The sequence below is a fragment of the Leptopilina boulardi genome, unplaced genomic scaffold (assembly GCF_019393585.1).
Source record: "Leptopilina boulardi isolate dan_hultmark-lab unplaced genomic scaffold, ZJU_Lbou_2.1 LbouV2_204, whole genome shotgun sequence".
Taxonomy (NCBI): Eukaryota; Metazoa; Arthropoda; class Insecta; order Hymenoptera; family Figitidae; genus Leptopilina; species Leptopilina boulardi.
In genome coordinates, this window is record NW_026137757.1 from 541,673 (window position 1) to 563,778 (window position 22,106).

The 22,106-nt window shown below is 26.1% G+C and overlaps 1 protein-coding gene across 1 annotated transcript; it reads right to left on the minus strand.

Moving 5' to 3' along the window:
• Window positions 1-3,813: 3,813 nt before the first annotated feature.
• LOC127278543 (uncharacterized) lies at window positions 3,814-5,065 on the minus strand. Its single transcript, XM_051300304.1, has 3 exons — window positions 4,794-5,065; window positions 3,966-4,132; window positions 3,814-3,843 (listed from the first exon to the last, which is right to left on the minus strand). Exons 1-2 carry the CDS (start codon window positions 5,013-5,015, stop codon window positions 3,992-3,994), a joined length of 363 nt encoding a protein of 120 aa, XP_051156261.1. The 5' UTR covers window positions 5,016-5,065; the 3' UTR covers window positions 3,814-3,843; window positions 3,966-3,991.
• Window positions 5,066-22,106: the final 17,041 nt, after the last annotated feature.

Below are 22,106 nucleotides of genomic sequence, written 5' to 3' on the forward strand. Positions count from 1 at the left end.
TCGTAATCAGCGACCCCAAAAACCCCCGAGTAATAAATTTCATTAAAATCCAAACGATTTTTAAAAATTCGTACGGAAAATTTATTTGTTTATAACAATGTAAATAATTATGCTAAATGAAAATTTAAAATCAAGAACAATCAGTTTTTTAGAAATTTGGTAAGGGTTAGTTTCCAAAAAGAAATTTTAAAATCGGTTAGGAATTGTTGGCTCTATGTAATTTTGAACGTTACTTTTCAATTTCAATCCACTGTGTTTTTTTTATAATTATTTATTTTATTTATTTATAAAAGAGAAAAATATTCTTAAATATGTCATTTGCTTTTACTTATGTTAAATAACGACGATTCGGAGCGTCGAAGCGATATTTTTATTTTTACTCGAGTTATATGCAAAAATGTATCGTCGTGGGTACCCGGGTGTGAACACAAGGGTTAAAGTAAATCAATTTAAATATTTTTTAAATGTGTTTATAAAGGTAAATTTAAAAAAAATCAACAATTTTTTTCAAACATTATTATAAAATTTTTTATTAGAAAAATTCATTTTTCTCTATTGACGTATTGACAGGATTTTTTCAAAATTTGTTGTAAAAAACTGTTTCAAATTTTAACAAATTTTAAGCCTAGTACGATCGTAGGCAAACAGTTTTTTCAATATTTTAGGAAGTTAACATTTTTAAAAAATATCTTTGGTTTTATTTATAATTCATACATTAATGTATTTTTGTATATATATATATATATATATATATATATATATATATATATATATATATATATATATATATATATATATATATATATATATATATTAAGGTGGTCGTTAATATGGTCATTTTGGAATCGAATTTATTCCACCCCCTAGTTTGGAAGGAAAAAAAATAAAAAAAAATTTTGGCATAAATTAAAACCCTTTATCGCAATATTAAGGGGTGCCTCTGGAGGTCGACATTTTTGCATTAAATTTACATGGGTTTTTTCTACGTTTTAGTAAATTATATGTTATGGCATCTGCTTAATGATTTAAAAATTGAAAAACCGTACAAATCTTTTGTACTTATATGTAACTATGTGGAAAAAAATTGTCAACCTTCAAAAAAAAATTTTAATCTGGCAATCATGGCTTAACTTAAGCAAGTACTTAAAAATTCGCTATAACAGTACTCGTAACTTTTAGTTTGCAAGTTTTAATTGCATTATTTTTAGTCCCCGCTCCACCCTTCTCTCTCTTTCTTTCTATATATTATGCCAGATAGCACGCAAGTTTGCTACAAACTTGAAATGTCTGACTTGTGGCAATCTTGCCATGCAAGCTTGCTGCAAGTTTGCCACAAGTTTTCACCGCAAACTTGCAGCAAGTTTGTTGTAAGTTTGCACTACGAGCTTGCTGAAAGTTTGCACGGCAAGATTAACGCAAGATTACCCGGCAAGTTTGCTGCAAGATTGATGCAAGGTTGCAAAATTTTTTGCCATATATATTTAAAAATCTGCTTTTTAAACCTTTTTTTAAATTTAAACCAAAAAATTCATTTTAAAAATATTTTTTTTTATAATTCAATTTTATCAAATTTTTTTATGCTATTTAATTAAACCATTCGAAAATAAATATATTTTTATGCAAAATAATATAAAATTTAAATTTTTTTCGTGGCTGATTATGAAAGGAATTTCAAACATTAAAATAATCAAAAATTAACATAAAATACGTAGAAAATATTTTTAAATTTATTTCAACTCGAAGACAGACATTTCTTTTTTTTAAGCTACTTATTGCTTTTTTTTAACAAATATTTAATAGATTATTAAAAAATTAAACTTTTATTGCTTATAAAAAACTATAATCTTTGGTAGACTTTTCTTAATGTTAAAACTTTTGTCCGGCGGAAGAGTCCAATGATGAAATTCGCTGCTCTTAATTCTGCCAAACCTTTTAACCTAATAAAAATAAAACAATTTTATTTTCTTTATTTATATAGAATTAAATAGTGAATTTTTTAAATAAAGAGAAAATACTTCATAATATTTGTACAAAAGATGACACAAAGAAAAGTCTTTTTAAAAATTTTCTTTGTTTGTTTTATAATAATGTTAAAAAAACGAACAACTGTAGGTCAAAAATGACACGATAAGAAATGTTTTAAAAAAAATAAAATCATTTACAAAATGATTTAACAGAATCGAATTTCCTAAAATTTATTATAATAGAAAGACATTTTCTTAAAAGAAGAAAAATTTCCAAAAATTTATTATATTAGGAAGACATTTTCTCAAAAGAAGAATTTCCTAAAATTTATTATAAGAGGAAGACATTTTCTTAAAAGAAGAAATTTTAATACGAAAATAAAAATATATTTTAAAAATACAGGAAATCATAATGAATATTAAAAAATACGTTTTCGAATTCAATAAATTATTAAATTAATTATCATCAAACATTAAAAATCTTTTAAATTATTAAAAATACTTAGAATCATATTACGTTAAAATTTTTTATTAATTACTAAAAAAAACTATAAGAAAGTGAGAAAATTAACGAAAAAAATTAGGAATAAATTTTGAAAATGACAAATAAAAATAACCAAAATAAGAATATTAAAAATTGATTCGAGAATAAATTAAAGCCTTTTTAGAACCATAATTATTAGAAATGATTTAAATATTATTAGTTCAAAATTTTTGAAGAAAAAATTGAAATTTCTCTAAAAGATAATTTTTAGAGAATTAATTGTTTTATAATGTTTAATTCTTACGTTATTTATCTACTCTAATATTAGTGAGTGCCTTAGCGGAATCAAAATTACGTCTTCATTCGTTGGAATTCGCCATACTTTTGATTGCAAATTTCTGAGCGGGGTTGAGAATTCTGATCTTCTTGAAGCTGTTACCATATATATGTTAATATTCTTTGAATCCGGATTGTCGTAGAAGCTGTTGATTTTTATAAATGGCTTCACAATTAAGATGATATCATTGGTTTCAGATGTTACAATATTTTTTACCTTGCAGAAAGTACCATCTTTTAGAAGGATACAACTGTCCTTAGGCGTTGTACAGTTAATTGTAAAGTCTTGGTGTTTTAATACTTCAAAAAATAAATTTTTTTTAAATCCAGCAGATTTAGAAAAAAATTTCTAAAATTCATTTTCGATTTTAATAAATTCTAAAATTAATTGCCATCAAAGATTAAATATATAAAATTATTAAAAACACCTAGAAAAAAATTAAAACTTCAGAACTATTATTATTAATTAATAGAAAAATTTATTTAAAAAATGAGAAATTTTACGAAAAGGGTAAAAAATATTGTGTAAATTTTCAAAATATAAAATTTCAATTTTGTACATGAAGAATATTTATTTAAGAAATATAAAAATATATTTTTATATATTATGAAAATGTTTTTAAAAAATAAGAAAATTCATTTAGAAAGCAAAACACTTAACAATAAAGTTGAAGATGAAAAGCAAGTATAAGAATTTTAATTCCTAGCCCATTTTATTTTTAAATTAAAAAAAAAGTTGAGAAAAAGGAAATCTACTTAGATGTAGAAAATTTATACTCACGCAAATCAATAAATATTATAATAGATTATACTTTAATCTTCAGTAAAACGCAGAAGAGCATCCTCTGCAGCCTTCCTTTTCTTTTCAGTGGCAATGCTGTTAAAGAAATATAGAACTATTAATTATGCGAACGTGTTAGTTTGTTAAATAAATTTTAATATAACCTTCTTATACTTGCCTTTCACGTTTTTCATTATTTTTACATTGAGTCAACCAATTTTCAATATATTTTTTAATATATTTTGGTTCCACGCTCCTATTAACTTCGCGCATTGCACCTAAAATTTTGTAAATTTTATAAATTTAAATGAATAAATAAATAATTAAAATAGAAAATGTAACAAGAAATTGTAATATTAAATTTTTTAAATGTAAAATTTAGATATGTAATAAATCTTACAAATGACTAAGTCATTAAGTTTTAGGTCATGAAAGGCAGGTTTTTTTTGCTGATTTTCCTTTATATGTGAAGGATTGTCCAGCTTCGTAGGTTAAAAGATGGTAAAGCATATTTGCCACTGTCATGCTGTGGGTACTTGAGCTTCTCAAGTCTGCCAAAGCTGTGACCTAAAAAATAAAAATTACTTCAAACAATTTTGCATATTATATTATAATATATTATATATTATTATATATTATATTTTATTATATTATCATCTACACGGTAAAATTCATTGCTAAATTTGGAAAATTTTGAGAGTTCTTACAACCCTTTATGTGTAAAATTCGCTGATTTTTCGAGAAAAATGAAATCAAAGAATGTAATACGAGTATCTCTGGTTTTTTTTCAAAGTTATTCAGATGAGAATTTTCTTAAATTAAAGACACCTTTAAGATGAAAAGTTAATAGATTTTAAATTTCTCCTCTCTTCTATTTCGAAAATAAAGGAGATTCGACAAAGCCGCCTCTTTTATAAAAATGTGATTTTTTATTAATAAACCGTGTTTTTTTACGAAGTCAATAATTAGCTCAAATTTATTCTAATTTATTTGAAAATAAAGAAGAGAAACTAGATTTAAATAAATAATAAAACTTTTGCAACTGACCGACAAAGTGGTCCCATTTTACGCAGACGTCCACATATAATGAATATTCTGATATACAATGTGTGAAAGAAAAAATTTTTCAAGATAAAATTATGTTATCGATTATTGTTAATAATTTTTAGTATATATTCAGAAAAATGTAAGTTATAAGAAAATATTTAAAATTATGATAATTTCTTACCAATTTTCCAAAAAAACTTTTGGAGAGAAGTTTGGTCTCCATTCTATTCACTTCAACAAGATTCTTTAAGGGAAACATTTTTAAATCATTGTCAGGTTCCAAAAAGGATAACCTCTGAGGACTATTTTCTTTTTCACGTTGTTTATTTTGTTTCATGTACATTTCGACTCTGTTAACTTTTGATAACAGCATCTTTGTTGACTTTTGCACTGTAAATAACATTAACTAAAATATTTTGGAAGAAAGAAATATTAAAAAAGATAATTTAGGAAAATTATATGAGAAACCTTTAAGAAGAGAAGTGAAAAACTTGAATATAAAAATAAAAGTATCAAAGAATCAAAAAATTTTTAAGAAATTTAAAATTTGATTTCAAAAGTTAATTATTGTTGACAAGTATTGAACTATAAGAAAAGGTGTAAAAAATTTTTTATGTATTGATCCGAATTTTATTCTCAAAAATACAATATATTTTTCGCTTCTCAACAATAAGTCTCTTCAGTAAACAATATAAAGAGGCTTCTCTTTAAGAACAGACAGCTATATTGTATAGCATTTTAAATGAAAAATAAAAAATATAATTAATAACTTAACAAATATAATAAAAAGAAAGAAGCTAAAAATCATAAAAATAAATGTCAAAAAGTTAAATAAAAATTAAACGGAAAGAATTTTAAAAATTTCTACTCGACAAACTTTAATGTTTCATTATCATTCGAATTTTGCTTTTTTTCGTGATTGTTGGCCAATTGTCTATTGTCCTCTGTCGAATCATCTATATAAGCCTCTTCATCACTGTACTCCATCTCCTCAAAATTAGATCTTTCAGTTAGTTGCCTCTTTTCTTTTTCTGATTCAGAATTGGAATTATCCTCTTTATCATTGACAATACGCTCTGCCATGTCACGAAATTCTTCACCGGAAGTAGGATTTTTAGAAGGTCCTGCTAATAGTGAAATATTATCTTCGTTTGGAGATGCAACGTATTTGCTATTCTTCAATGGAGTTTTTTGAATTTTGTCACTGACGCAGCGAGAGTGGCGTGATTTTTTAGCTCTTTCTAAATTTTTAGTATCGTCACTTTCGACATCGGACAGCATCATATGAAGATCTAACTTTTTCTCTGCATTCTCAAGAGTTGCTAAAAAAAGAACGATTTAGGACTAATTTCACTAACTCAAACTGAAAAGTAAACAAGGATAAAAGCCTTTTTAACCGCTCACTATTATTTAATTAAATATTTATTTATTGCTTATTTAACATTTAATCAGATTTGTTGAAACCGGTTCTTAGTGTTTTAATATTAATAATCTGTTAAAGCTTTCAGAGAAACTATATTGGCGATCTAATTTATAAAATAATATTAAATTAATCTTAAAATTAAAAATTTAAAGCAATTAAATATTTTGATTGAAAAATAACATCTAAAATTCATAATTTTTACTTCAAAATATAACTATAAATTAATTAACAAATTTGTTTCACATACAATAAATTATCAATGTGTAATGAACCCTTCTACATTTATTAATTAACAAAAAGTTCATTGAACTTAGATAAAGTTACTTTAAATTTTTCTCTAAATCATTGCAACACAACCAACTCTGTTGCAATGTTTTAGGAATGGGCCCTTGCTCAGGAAATTCGCTGAATGCGAATGAATAATACTATTTCAACATTCAAGCAAAGGAGTAAATACTAACATTGATATTATATATATTAAAATCGCAAAAAGTACTATATATACATAGCTATGTATAGTAATCCAATTATTATTATTGTTATTAAATGGGGAAATAAAATATTTGTTATTATATAGATTCAATTGATACTATACACATATATGTGTATATATGTGTATATATCGACTCAATTATTATTATTGTTATTAAAAGGGGAATTAAAATATCTTGTTATTATATACCCTATTGAAAAAAAACACGTATAATTGTACGTATAATAATACGTATAATTATACGTATTATTATACGTATAATTATACGTATAATTATACGTACAATTATACGTATTATTATACGTATAATTATATGTCTTATTATACGTATAATTATACGTATAATAAGACATACGAATTTGAAACAAGAATTATACGTATAATTATACGTATATTAATACGTATAATTAATTATACGTATAATAATACGTATAATTATACGTATTATTATACGTATAATTATAATTCTATTAAAAATAGAATAATAGAATAGAATAGATTAATTAGTAGCAAAATTGCGCTGAAAATTTTTAGAAATTTTAAAATGCAAATTAAATTTCACGAAAAAAAATATCGTCGAATGTCAATTCAAGCAGTCACCCATCCAAGTACTAACCGCGTCCAACGTTGCTTAACTTCCGTGATCTGATGAGAACTTGTTCCTTCGCCTTGGTGTTTCCGCTGTCTTGTCTTGATTAATAACTTTGTCGTATAAGTATTGTATCGCACCTAACCTCACTTTTAGTGATACTTATACGACAAAGTTATTAATCAAGACAAGACAGCGGAAACACCAAGGCGAAGGAACAAGTTCTCATCAGATCACGGAAGTTAAGCAACGTTGGACGCGGTTAGTACTTGGATGGGTGACTGCTTGAATTGACATTCGACGATATTTTTTTTCGTGAAATTTAATTTGCATTTTAAAATTTCTAAAAATTTCCATCGCAATTTTGCTACTAATTATTCTATTCTATTATTCTATTTTTAATAGAATTATAATTATACGTATAATAATACGTATAATTATACGTATTATTATACGTATAATTAATTATACGTATTATTATACGTATAATTATACGTATAATTCTTGTTTCAAATTCGTATGTCTTATTATACGTTTAATTATACGTATAATAATACGTATAATTATACGTATAATAATACGTATAATTATTCGTACAATTATACGTATAATTATACGTACAATTATACGTATAATTATACGTATTATTATACGTATAATTATACGTGTTTTTTTTCAATAGGGTAGATTCAAAATGGTAGTATATTCTACGAGTTACTATATTAAATTCAAAAAAGGGGAAGAATGTGAATACCATTATTATTATCAAATGGAATGATTATCAAATTAAATCAAGGACTAATAATTAATTGAGCTCTACGCCTGTGAGATTCACAATATTGCGAAATAATTCGCTGAATAAGAGAATAAAGAAAAAAGGGGAAAAACTCACTTACTAAAATCAATTTCAAAATTATGGACATAGGTTAATTTCCATTCCTAATATTCCATAGAAATTTTTCCAAAATTATTATCGCAAAAATTGTAATATTAAATAAAAAAATAAAAAAGGCTGAATTATTTCTACGATTTCAAAACAGAAAAAGGAATGTACCTTTTTCCAAAGAAATTCCAAAAAGGATTTTCCAATAAATATAGAAAAGGGAAAGAACCTAATTATTAAAACGGTCTCTCTTTTCTTTTTAAAAAAAGAGATATATATTCTACAAAAATAAAAGGAGAAATAAGTTCAATGCCTTTAACAAATTGCAAGCTTGCATTTGTTCAATAAGTTGAACGACTTGTTGCGAAACTATAGACCCTTATTGCACCACAATTCCCACCTGTGACAATTAACCAGTGTCCATAAAAACCAAATGAAACACATCAAAAATCGCAGTCTTCTAGTGTTTCAAACAGATTAACGTCGCGAGTCGCGAATTATTATTTCACGAATTAAAAACTTGTGATCGCGAATATTTGCTTAAACGGGACTGTCCGTCTCGACTTACAATTTGATAAATATAACTAAAGTTTTAATTATTTTCTTTAAAACGGCGAGTAGTAAAGATAAAAATAATAATGGAGTGAATTATTCACAAGCGTAGATTTATTGTTTATTTTCTTGTGTTAAAACCGCGAAAATTAATTAATTAGTTATTAAATTATTCAATTAGTTCAGGACGTTAAAGACAATTACAAAAAAAAGAGAGAACGCATATTATTATTATATTACGGTTGATTGGGAATCATTCCATATAATAATAATGGTGCAATAATTTTAATCTACTTCACCAAGGGTGAAAAACAACAATTTTTTATATTCGTCGCCCGCTTCTATCCAAAGATTGGAGCGGTAGGATTAAGGACGTATAATAGAAATAGGTAAGAATTATAATATTTGTATCGTTCCAACCAATGTATAATATCAATTCATTTTTCACTTCATTAAAAGAATTGTTGTGTATCATTCTCATCCCTGAAATAAAGAAAACAGATGTAAAAGAATTGAACAAATTTAATTAATCGTAATTACACCATAACTCGGCTACCTAATTCTTTGTAATTCGATCTTTTAAATTCGCGAGAGATATCTAAGAAAAGGGAATAACGTTCCACATTAAAAAAAACAAGTTTAACTTGGCTATTTGAACCGGAGAGATTTGAATTTTAGGAATAATGACACAAGTAAATTTTTAAAAATCAAAAATTAAATAAATCTAATTTTCAAAACGCAACAAATGTTACTTCTACAAAAATTATACATATCGAATTACTAAATCTTGTTTACTTTAATTAGTATATTATTAATACATTAATACATAATTAATAATTATTAGTAATTGAAGAGATTTTAGTTACAATTAATTTTAAATTTTAAATTATAATTTGTTTTTAAATTAATTAATATACGTATATATATATATATATATATATATATATATATATGAATAAAAAAATGATTAAAAATACAAAAATCAAATATATGACAAATTGAGCTGCCGGATCAAAGAAGGGCACATAAATTTGTCTCACTGGAAAACGTTGGCCCCTGGCCACTTGAAATTCAACTTTTGATTTTTAATATTTGTTATACATATCCTTATAGGAAATTTGATTGCGCATCTTTTTTTCTAATGAAATTTTCTTCCATCTATTACCGTTTTCGAAATATTCAAGAAAAACCGTTTTTTTGAAAACGTCAAATTTAATTAAATTTTTAACTTCAACTCAAGATATTTCAGTCAATTTTGCATATTTTTCAATGAAACAAAAACGAAAATACGCGTTATTATATTCTACGAGTGACTAAGAAAGAAAAAAGCTGTTTTGATTATAAATAAAAAAGTTATTAATTTTTTATTGAGGCATTACAAAATTCCTGAACTGTAAATTTCACCATGCGGGGAAGTCTGGCAAATTTTGATTGACAAAAAACTTCCAGTGAGAAAGTTGTTCATAAGGGTCTAAAAAAGTTTTCTGGAAAGTTACATTGCAAATAAATAATTAGTAACAAAATTATGAACGTTTAAAGTTGCGCGAGCGGCTGAACTTTTGCCGTCCGTTTGCTACCATAATAAGTTCGACTGAGCGTATCACTATAATAGTGATACTTATAATCAGTTCAGCCGCTCGCGCAACTTTAAACGTTCATAATTTTGTTACTAATTATTTATTTGCAATGTAACTTTCCAGAAAACTTTTTTAGACCCTTATGAACAACTTTCTCACTGGAAGTTTTTTGTCACTCAAAATTTGCCAGACTTCCACGCATGGTGAAATTTACAGTTCAGGAATTTTGCAATGCCTCAATAAAAAATTAATAACTTTTTTATTTATAATCAAAACAGCTTTTTTCTTTCTTAGTCACTCGTAGAATATAATAACGCGTATTTTCGTTTTTGTTTCATTGAAAAATATGCAAAATTGACTGAAATATCTTGAGTTGAAGTTAAAAATTTAATTAAATTTGACGTTTTCAAAAAAACGGTTTTTCTTGAATATTTCGAAAACGGTAATAGATGGAAGAAAATTTCATTAGATAAAAAGATGCGCAATCAAATTTCCTATAAGGATATGTATAAAAAATATTAAAAATCAAAAGTTGAATTTCAAGTGGCCAGGGGCCAACGTTTTCCAGTGAGACAAATTTATGTGCCGTTCTTTGATCCGGCAGCTCAATTATATTTCCTCATTTTTTGTATATAATCGCTTTTTTTAGTTACACGTTATGTTTCGCTATGGAACATCAGAATAATATTTGAAAGTTTTGAGAGTGCATTAAAAATAATTTTATTAGACAAAAAATGAATAACAATATTAAAATAAAGTAATATACATGTATATATATATATACTTAATTTAATCTATAACCATTGAAAACCAAATTTTTATTAGAATTAATTATCAGTCTTAAAAGGTTGAAGTATGCGTATAATCTTAAAATATTATTAACAATTTAAAGATTAACTTATAAAAGTATTAACGTCTTAAGTTAATATGTATAAACATCATAATTTTATATTAAACTTTTTATAGTCATTAATTTTTGATAAAAAAGAATAAATAAAATATTATTTTTATTATTACTATCATAATTATTTTACAAATGCAAGAGAATTAAAATAATGCTAAGAACTTACTTGAATAATTACAAAACCTTATTATTTTGTATGGTTTGCCATCCTCATCGTTGACCCATGTTTTCTTGTCAATATCCTGAGAATTTAGTTTTAAGAAATAATATTTACTCTTTTTCGAATTGTTTGGTGGGTAATAGCTTGCCACCATTACGTCATTTTCGAAAACTCCCCACTCTCGCCTTATTATTTCGAAACAGTCTTCGAACTGGACAACAGCAAAAGCAGGTTCGTCATCCATGTTTCAATGTTGATGAAAATCTAATTCAAAATTTCACAATTAACTTTATAACAATTTTACAAAAAATAATAATTTAGTCTTTAATAGTATTATTTTATTTATTATTGTAGGTTAAATTTTAATAGGCATGCATATTGAAAATGAAGCAGAGCCAAACTAACGAAGATTGTCTTTCTCACCCATTAAGAGATGTTAATGTAATAGACAAATAAGAGAACGTGACTCGGTTGTGTAAAAACCTGTCCCAGTTTCCCATACTTTTTCGTCTTATTTATTCTTATTTTTCAACATTAATATCAGTCAATGAGTGAAAGATACAACCTTTGTTTTGCCGGCCGGATGAGAATAAAAAACGTTCGCCACCACGTGTTACTCATACGTTCTTGAAAAAAAGAACCGATTGTTATATTTCTCTATTATGAGAACATTAAGTACTTTCAACTTTAATTCTTACCTGCTCACTTCGCACAATTTATTCACAATTTATCAATGGGTACTTAAAATATACAATTCAGCACTAAAGAATTTCACATTTAAAGAGAAAACGATTCAGCAAGTTTAAACAGGAACTGTAAAGCTAACGAAAACAACTGAAAATTGAATAAGCGCACGCGCCGATGTTCACTATGCATTACCAGCTCATGCGCAATTATAAGATAATTATTTCTGTTGCGATTTACAAGTAATTATAATTTTTGCAATATCTTTTATGTATAATTAATAAATTGCAAATTTTTTTCCGAATTTTTAAAAAATACTTCTTTTATAAACAATGGAGAGTAAGAGATAAATATAAAGTTCCAGCTCAAGTCGTCTAACGAATGTATTGTTGCCAAACCAGGCTCGGGTCTACAAATTTATATAAGAGGAAGTTTGACGCCCCTTACATAAATTATTCTATTCTAACTTATTCTTATCTATTCCTAAAAAGAAAAGGAATAGATATCACTTAATTTTTAATATAAAACAAATTAAAAATAATTTACTCATTTAATTTTTATTAAAATTTTATGTATAAGAAAGAAAGAATGTTTTCCACAGCTTCATGAAATTAAAGTCTGGAGCACGTGCCCTCTATTAACCCTCTTAAAATTCGAGCCTGATAACCATATTTACAGGCGCACACAACTTTAGTCGAGCGGACTGTTTCGCGCCGGATTTTGTCTGTTGTATATTGTAAGGTACATTTTTCAGCATGTTTTTCATTTAGTGAATAAATGGGGTTTGAAATTTAAGTGAATAATTTTCGAGTGTTTTTGTGTAGGAAAGTATTAAAAACTTATTCGTCTCGCAAGTGAAACAAGGTAAGATGCAGAGAATACATTATTTGTAAGTTTGTAATAATATCCATTATGGACATAACCTCTATTTTACTACTTCATTCATTTTCAATTCTTGACAACAATAAAATTGTTTTTACTACTTTTACAATCTTCAAAACTGTAGTTCAATAAAAAAGTTTTAATTTTTCGTTGATTTAGCTAATCATTTTCGCTAGGAATTATATATCCTATTAAAATAGCTGCCATTCTCAACACGTGGTTGATGATCTTGGCACAAATAATGAAAAATAGCTTTTAATATAAAAATTTATTAAAATTAAATTAATTATTATAAATTTATTTGGAAATTTTTCTTGCATATTTTTACATTTTAAACATAATATCTTTAACAACATTGAACTGGTCACAGTTTTTTAAAAATGTTTAAACAGTTAAATCAATGTTTATGTAATAGAAATCAATAAAAAAATTAAATTTTTCAAATGTACTGCAAGAAGACAAAATTTTGAATATTACTTAGGTACATATTTGAAAAAAAAAGATTTTGACTTAATATAATTTTCAATGTTAATTTATATTTATTTTATAATTTAAATACTTGTAGTTACACTAAAGAATTAAAATTATTATAGTTGAAGTTATAGAAATGTAATCAACCTCGTTGAGTTTCTTTTAAATTGTGAATTAACTTTTCAATTATATTTACAGAAATTTATTGAAAAATATGCGACGTTGGAAGACACCACGTACATGTGGTATGTCTCAAAGACAAGCAGATCGCATTCTTAAACAAAAGTTGGAAGACGATTGGAAGGAGTTAATGGAAGAAGATACATCTAATCCAAATGAGATGCCACGACAGGACGATCCAATTCTTGAAAGGCAATTGGAAGATGATTGGAAAGAGTTGATGGATCAAGATCCTGAGGCCAGTACATCTGTTTCAAATTCTTCAGCAGCTGGATAAGAGTTCAGTGAATTCATCCCAGAAGTTGTTGACGATGAATTGTCAAGTGAGAATGATTCTAACAATTTTGACATTCAGGAGGTGCAACAAGATTTTTTCGTTAGAGAGTCGTGCCACAATGAAGATACCTCTATCAGGTAACATTATTCAAGAATATTTAAAAATAATTAAATAGACATAAAGACAATAAATATGCATTTATTTGTCAGAAGTCGTCTAGTTTTTTGTTATATTTGTGTGATGGTATAAGTGATAAATTAGCTGTAGAGTTTACAAAAAATTTCTCAATTCGAAATAATTCATTTTCTAAAAATAAATTTGAATTTTTCGACGTATTTTAATAAAATTAAACCTTTAGACTTTTTATAATATAAACTGCTACATATACTTTATCTTTATAATGTAAAAAATCGATGATTAATTTAGTTATTAAATCTTTATATTAGAAAACAAAAAAATAATAAAATTCAAGTTTGAATAATTTTTTTAAACTTATATATTTGTGAATTAAGAGATTTATCTTTTGATTATGTCAAAATCTTAAAAAGTTTTTAATTTATAAAATTTATTTATTTGATTCAAAAAATTTTGCAAAAACAAATAAAATTTCATATGTAAATATTTCTATAAATTATTCATATTGTAAAAATAGAGTTCACCTAATGCCTAATGTAAATAGTTAATATAAAAAATTATTAATTGAGTAAATTTATTAATAGTTATTAAAAAATTATCTGTTTTTCGATTTTATCTGTTATAGTCAGGGCTGATAAGAATCAGAATTTAAAAGAAAATAAAAAAAATCGGATTTTTTTTTATTTAAATCAAATATTTTAACACTATGTTTTAAATATTTATTTTTAAATAAATTTGTCCGTTCGTTTTTTAGGGTTCCGTACTCGGTTCGGAACCCTATTAATATCGGTTTTTTTTGAAATCGTGTACCCCCCCCCTAGCGGCCACATCTTTTGACATAATGAGCTCAAATTTGACACACTTGCGTATTTTTACGTGAAAATTACAGGAAAATTATAGCGAACTTGATTCGGATCAATTTACATAGCGTTGTCAAGGAAAAATCAAAAATTTCGAAAAAAATAATTTATTCTCCCTAGCGCACACAATATTCAACCCAGACAGATCATATTTAGTATACAAATGTATTTTTACGGGAAAAATACAGGGGAAAAAAAGCGGTCACGATTAGAGTTGATGATTAACTTTTTATCAAGTTTTTCAAGAAAAAATGACAATTTTAGGAAAAAAATGTATTTTTCCACCAAAAACGAACAAAATTTTATTTAAAGGAAATTAAATTTATATATTTTAACGTATTTTTACGTGTAGATTACAAAAAAAATATAGCGAGCATGATTGGAGTTGATTATCATAGCGTTGTCAAGGAAAAACCATGAATTTTTACGAAAAATACCTAAAAATGAGTATGTACCCCCCCCCCCCCTAGCGGCCACATCTTTTGACATAAAGAGCTCAAATTTGACACACTTACGTATTTTTACGTGAAAATTACAGGAAAATTATAGCGAACTTGATTCGGATTAATTTACATAGCGTTGTCAAGGAAAAATCAAAAATTTCGAAAAAAATGATTTATTCTCCCTAGCGCACACAATATTCAATCCAGACTGTTCATACTTGCTGTAAAACTCAATTTTTGCGTGAAAAATACAGGGAAAAAATGTAAGCGCGATTGGAGTTGATGATCAATTTTTATCAAATTTTTGAAGAAAAATGATAAATTTCAGAAAAAAATGTATTTTTCCGCAAAAAACGAAAAAAGTTTTTCTACAGTGATTCAAATTTATATATTTTGACGTATTTTTACGTGTAGATTACAAAAAAAAATATAGCGAGGATGATTGGAGTTGATTTTTCTGGAATTAATAAACAAATTTTATTTTTTAGATAACTTTCGATTTTTCCTTGACAAGCAGCTACTGGCCTTATATCAATATCTTAAGTTTTATCTCTTTTTGACTTAGAAAGATAAAATTTAATATTCAATATATTTTTAAAATGTAAATACAATAAAAATATTGCGAGTTGAAATAAAATTATGTTTCTTATATTTTTTTAGTAAAATATTTTTTAAAAAATAAAATCGGACAAGTGCGAGTTACACTCGCACTGAAATCGAGGGTTCCGTACTCGAAGCGAACTTATTTGGTATAAAAACAAATGTTTAAAAAATATGTGTTGTATGACAACTAATATAAGTGATACGAAGAGGAACAATTTTCTTGAATTTTACAAAATTGTTCCTTTTTGTATCACTTATATTAGTTGTCATACAACACATATTTTTTAAACATTTGTTTTTATACCAAATAAGTTCGCTTCGAGTACGGAACCCTCGATTTCAGTGCGAGTGTAACTCGCACTTGTCCGATTTTTAATATTGGAAACGATAAAATCAATAGTAAAGGCATCAAACAATATTTCTATTTTTATTTAAAAAGTATTAAATTTTAGCTCAACTCAGGGTGTCTAGCGACCTGGAATTCCTTGAAAACCTGGAAATGTTCTTGAATTTCTTTTATACCTGGAAAACCTGGAAAAGTTCTTGAATTTTTCATTAGATCCTGGAATTTCTTAGGTTTTCAATAATTTCAAAATACAAAAGCAAAAAGTTACAAAAAATGTGCTTACATTGTATTTGCAAGTTAAAGATTAAAACTTTTTTATTTGCATTTGTATGTATTAATAATTTTTTGTAAATAATTTAATTTTAAGATCAATTTATTATGATCTCTTACATGACATTTTGACCTAATTTTCAAAAAAGGTGATACTTATAAAAGATATTTTTATATACTTTTAGATAACTTACACTACCGTCGGAAATTGTCGGTACGATTGACGTGCGCGGGATGAAATGTTGATGTCGCACCTAAATTAAGATATTTTAAGTTTGAGAAAAGCTAGAGAATTGAAACTTAGATCACCTGAAAGCTGATAAAATTCTGCTTCTGAATATATACCTAGAATTTTTTTTCGACTTTCTGGAGCGATTATAACACTGGAAAGATTTCGAAAAAAAACGTCTAATTTTCCCAATTTCGTACCCAATTTTTGATTCCCTGCATAATCTAGGAAAATGCAAGGAAAAATTTGTAACTCCTACAACATAATCTTTAAGATCTTAGCTTTAAAAGTAATTTTTAAGACTTAAAAAATATTGTTTCGTTTTTGAGATAAGTTGAAAAATGTCAGAGCATGTTTTTTACACAACTCAGCGTCAAAGATTAGTTCTTGCATCCCCGCTGCTTCGCCCGTTCCTTGCGCCAGGGCCGAATATGCGTGCGGGCCCCTGCTTGAAACCCGTCTTGTATTTTCTCACATTTACAGTTATTGATTATTAGAATATTAATTAATTTATTTAAAAAATGTTATTATTATTAGTTAATTAAAAGTTTAACAAATACTTTTTAATATTGTACTTAAAATTTACCAAATTGGAAAAATGTTCTTCTTTTTCAGAACTTTAAAATTTTTTGTTTAAAATTTGTAATTAATTTTGAAAAATTTAATTTGTAGTACTAATTATTTTAGTAAAAATTATGGAAACAATAATATGAACAGTGTATGGTTAATCTTTTGCATTTGTATTGTCTTATGTACACTAAATTATTAATATAAATATTAATAATAATAAAATATTTATAACATTTATAATAATCAATAACTGTAAATGTAAAAAAATACAAGACGGGTTTCAAGCAGGGGCCCGCACGCATATTCGGCCCTGGCGCGAGAAACGGGCAAAGCAGCGGGGATGCAAGAACTAATCTTTGACGCTGAGTTGTGTAAAAAACATGCTCTGACATTTTTCAACTTATCTCAAAAACGAAACAATATTTTTTAAGTCTTAAAAATTACTTTTAAAGCTAAGATCTTAAAGATTATGTTGTAGGAGTTACAAATTTTTCCTTACATTTTCCTAGATTATGCAGGGAATCAAAAACTGGGTACGAAATTGGGAAAATTAGACGTTTTTTTTTCGAAATCTTTCCAGTGTTATAATCGCTCCAGAAAGTCGAAAAAAAATTCTAGGTATATATTCAGAAGCAGAATTTTATCAGCTTTCAGGTGATCTAAGTTTCAAGTCTCTAGCTTTTCTCAAACTTAAAATATCTTAATTTAGGTGCGACATCAACATTTCATCCCGCGCACATCAATCGTACCGACAATTTCCGACGGTAGTGTATTTAATAAGGATTTTTTTAAAACAGTAATTTCATAAAAATTATTTTTCAAATTGACAGTTTGTCATAAAAAATAGACAATTGCAAATTTACTTATAAGCATTATTCATCATCAATCTATGAATTTCAAAAGTTGAAAATGATTTAATTTTTTTTGAGAAAAGTTTTTAAAGCTTAAAATCATAGAAAAAGAAGAATTTCACATTTGGAAGTTAAATTTTTTATATTTTCACACTACAAATGTAACTATAAACTACTTTCTTAATTTGAATCAGTCAAATTTTCAAAAATTTACTTAATATTTTTAATAAAAAAATACCACTTATACGTGATTTGAAAACATAAAAATAAATCTTTTCTTAATAAATATAAACTAATTTTTTTTTTAAAGTAGTATTTATTTTTAAATATTATTTTTTGACATTAATGTGAAATTTTTTTGTCTCATTGACTATTTGAAAAATACACTTTCATAGACATTCAAAAATTATTATTATTTTGAAATATTATTTTTTTAAGTAAATTTGAAAAGGGGTATTAGTTGCAGAATTAAAATTAACTCTTTAATATTATTTTCGATGGTTTCTAAATGAAAACGTCTTATTCACGAGTGCAAATAGAAAACGCGAAACACAACGAAAACAAATAGAAAATATGCTTATTCAAAATGACACTTTTTTGAATAAGACGTTTTCATTTAGGATTTTGTATTTTGTACAATTTTGTACAATTAATGTATTTTTTCATTGACAAGGTGGCGAGTTTTTTTATGATTTAAAATTCACGGGTAATTTTTTTTTATTTCCCAGTAACATTTTTATCCATAAATCTTTGAAATCTGTATTAAATATTTTTTTTAACAAATTTAATAAATATTCAAGAAATTTCCGATTTAATGATGAATTTCCCGGTCGTTTTCGAGAAATTCAAAACTTCCCGGTCATTTCTCGGTTTTCCCGGTCAATTTTCAAAATCCCAGTCATTTCTCGGTTTCCTGGTCAACTCACCACCCTGATTAATATGTACAAAAATATACCTGGAAAAAAATATTTTTGATCTTGGAAAACCTGAAAAAGTCCTGGAATTTTATTTTGGAAAAGTGCTAGACACCCTGGTTGACAACGGTCTTATAATAAAGTAGTCATAAAACGAGAGTTAAAATGAAGAACAATTTTTCAACAGCTGATAAATCTATATTTTGTCATTTTGGAAAATTTAAACATAAATGATATTTCTCAAACAACCACTATAGTTAACTTTAATGTAAAAAATTGTAGTACATTATTTATATATCAATGCTTTTTGTATTTAAGACGTTATGATTGTAATTAAATTTTATTATAAGAAGGGTATTTAAAGCTTCTGTTAATTTTTTCTAATAAAAAAATTAAAAATTAAAATTATCCCAAACGGGATAATATAATATAAATAGGCCCAAATGTTTTTAAAATTGAAAATTTTTTGATAAAATTTTTTTCTTAAATTCAACAGTGACAGATTAATTCATAAGGTACTTAATTTTTTAATGGATTTATCAGTTTTTGAAAAATTGCTTCTCAAATTAATTTCACTTTTGTAATGTATTATATCGTTTTTACTTTAAAAAAAATTTCATACATAAATTTTAAATTTATAATAAAAATCTATGTTTTAAAAACTTTAAGAAACTGTTACAGAATACTGATATTTACAAAGTAAAAAGAGAATTTAATTTTAAGACATAAAATGTGCTATATTTTAAGATGCGATATTTTTAAGATAGTCTTTTTTAAATTTCTGAAATTATCGTGTAACTGATTATTAGCACTTTTACACGTGCTAAATTTAAAACAATTTTTTGGTGAAACCAGCAGCACCTGTTAAATTTCAGATTCAGCTTTTGTAAAATAAACCTCAAGAGGATTTAAATTTCATGTATTTCGTTAATTTAAATCTACAAAATCTTATTTTTATATTTGTAAAGAAATATTTTAAAAAATTTAATTAAATAAAGTTTTTAATTTAAATCATTGCATCCCTGATTATAGTAATTTTATTAGGCGTCTGTTTTTCTGTCTTGAAATAAAGCCGAGGTTTTTAATGTAACAATTTTTTAAAGTTATGTATGTTTGTTGGATTTTTAATTTTACAAATTCTATCGCAGGCTACGAGTAACAAAATATGATTTTTACTAAATTTAAAGATTTTATCATTTGAGGCAACGTTTTTTTTAGTAATAATTTTAATAATTTTTTTTATTTTTACGTCTTTAAAGAATAGGGTTGCCACTGATAGAAAAATTGAGGGAAAAGTCAGGTAGTGTGAAATTGTCAGGAAAATCAGGGTGAAGTTAGAAAATTTTTCTAAAGTACTGAAAAATTAACAAAATTTCAAAAAATGCTACAAAAATTTTGTTCTTTAAACTTTCATTCAAATTCTTTACTCTTAAAAATAAATATTTTATTTTTTATAATTAAAAACCTCTTAAAATTTTTTTATTTCGGACAGAGATGTATATGTGTATGTACGTGGATTCCGTTTTCTTGTGAACAGGATAACTTTAATAGCTTTTGATGAATTCAAGTAAAATTTGGTAGGCATATTAATATTTCAAAATAGACACAAGGATTTTTTAAAATATCAAAAAAAAATTATATAGCATTTTTTCAAAAAATTTGTTTTCATTAAAAAAAATTTTTTTAGCAAAATTTCAGTTTGTATATAGTATAATTGTATTTATATTTAATTGTATGTATATATATAGTATGTTCCTTAACGAGGAAGCAAAATGTTCATGAAATGAACATCTATGTCTAATATAAAGGACACCCTACTTGTTTAATTAATGACGCTTCTCCTCTGTATTTTGTAGCTTATAAAGTAACTTTTTGCGTCATTAAGAATAATAAAGATAAAAATGACAGAACTTCAAAAATTTTGGCTTATAACTTGATTTTCAATAGGGAAGAGGTCACGTCTGAGGATGTCATGCCTCAGGACGCCCATCAGACATTAGATTTTGATGAGAGCTGCGGAAGTTCGATATTTGATGACGACTATATGGACGACTGTTTTTCTGATGATTCATTTTCAATTGATTCTGAGGCTGATGAATCTTCCGAGCTGAATGTAAATGAAGAAGATGATATGCAGGGCAATGAAGAGAACAAGCAACAAGAAAATCTACTAAAAAATTCATTGCATCAATGGGCTCTAAAATTTCATATTAGTTTAGTAGCTTTAACAGCTTTACTTTTAATACTAAAACCATTTTTGCCATTCCATTTACCATAGGATGCTAGGACGTTAATGGGAACAATGAAGAAAATTACAATTTCTAACCTAGGTGGAGGAGAAAACTATTACTTTGGTTTGGAACGAGCAGTAAAAGCTATCCTTCGCGATTATTCCACTGATAACAAAGAAGTAAAAGAACTGAATTTAACGTTCAATATCGATGGTCTGTCAATCTCTCGTTCTGGCACTGAAAGTCTGTGGATAATTTCATGTTCTGAACGGAATACAAAAAAAGTTTATCTAGTTGCAGTATTTAATGGCAAAAAGAAACCAACTGATGCTAATGAGTTTATGCAAGAATTTGTTGAAGAATTAATTGGTTTAATTAAAAATGGCTTTGGGGAAAATAAGATTTCAATTTCTTATTCTGCTATAATTTGTGATGCTCCTGCAAAATCTTTTATTTTGTATCTGAAAGGACACACTGGGTACAATAGCTGTACAAAATGCCTTATCAAGGGAGAATACATCAATCGAAAAAATAAACGAAATGGAAAAAAACGTAGAGGAACAGTTTGCTTCCCCGGAATTGGACCTTTTCGCATGAAAACCAATAAAGGATTTGCTGATAATGCATATAAAGAATACGACTCCAAAAAGGAAACCATTCTAAAGGAAATTCCAAAATTTGGTTGCATAACATCTATCCCCCTTGATTATATGCACCTCATCTTACTAGGTGTAATGAAAAAACTTATTCGTCTTTGGGTAATGGGTCCAAAATTAGAAGCATCACATATCACCAAAATTTCAAAAACTCTGCTGATTTTAAAAAACAGTACACCAATAGAATTTAACAGGAAACCTCGTTCACTTCTAGAATTTGCTCATTGGAAGGCCACAGAATTCAGAACATTTCTTTTATACACAGGACCAGTTGCCTTAAAAAATATTGTAAATGAAAAAATTTATGAAAA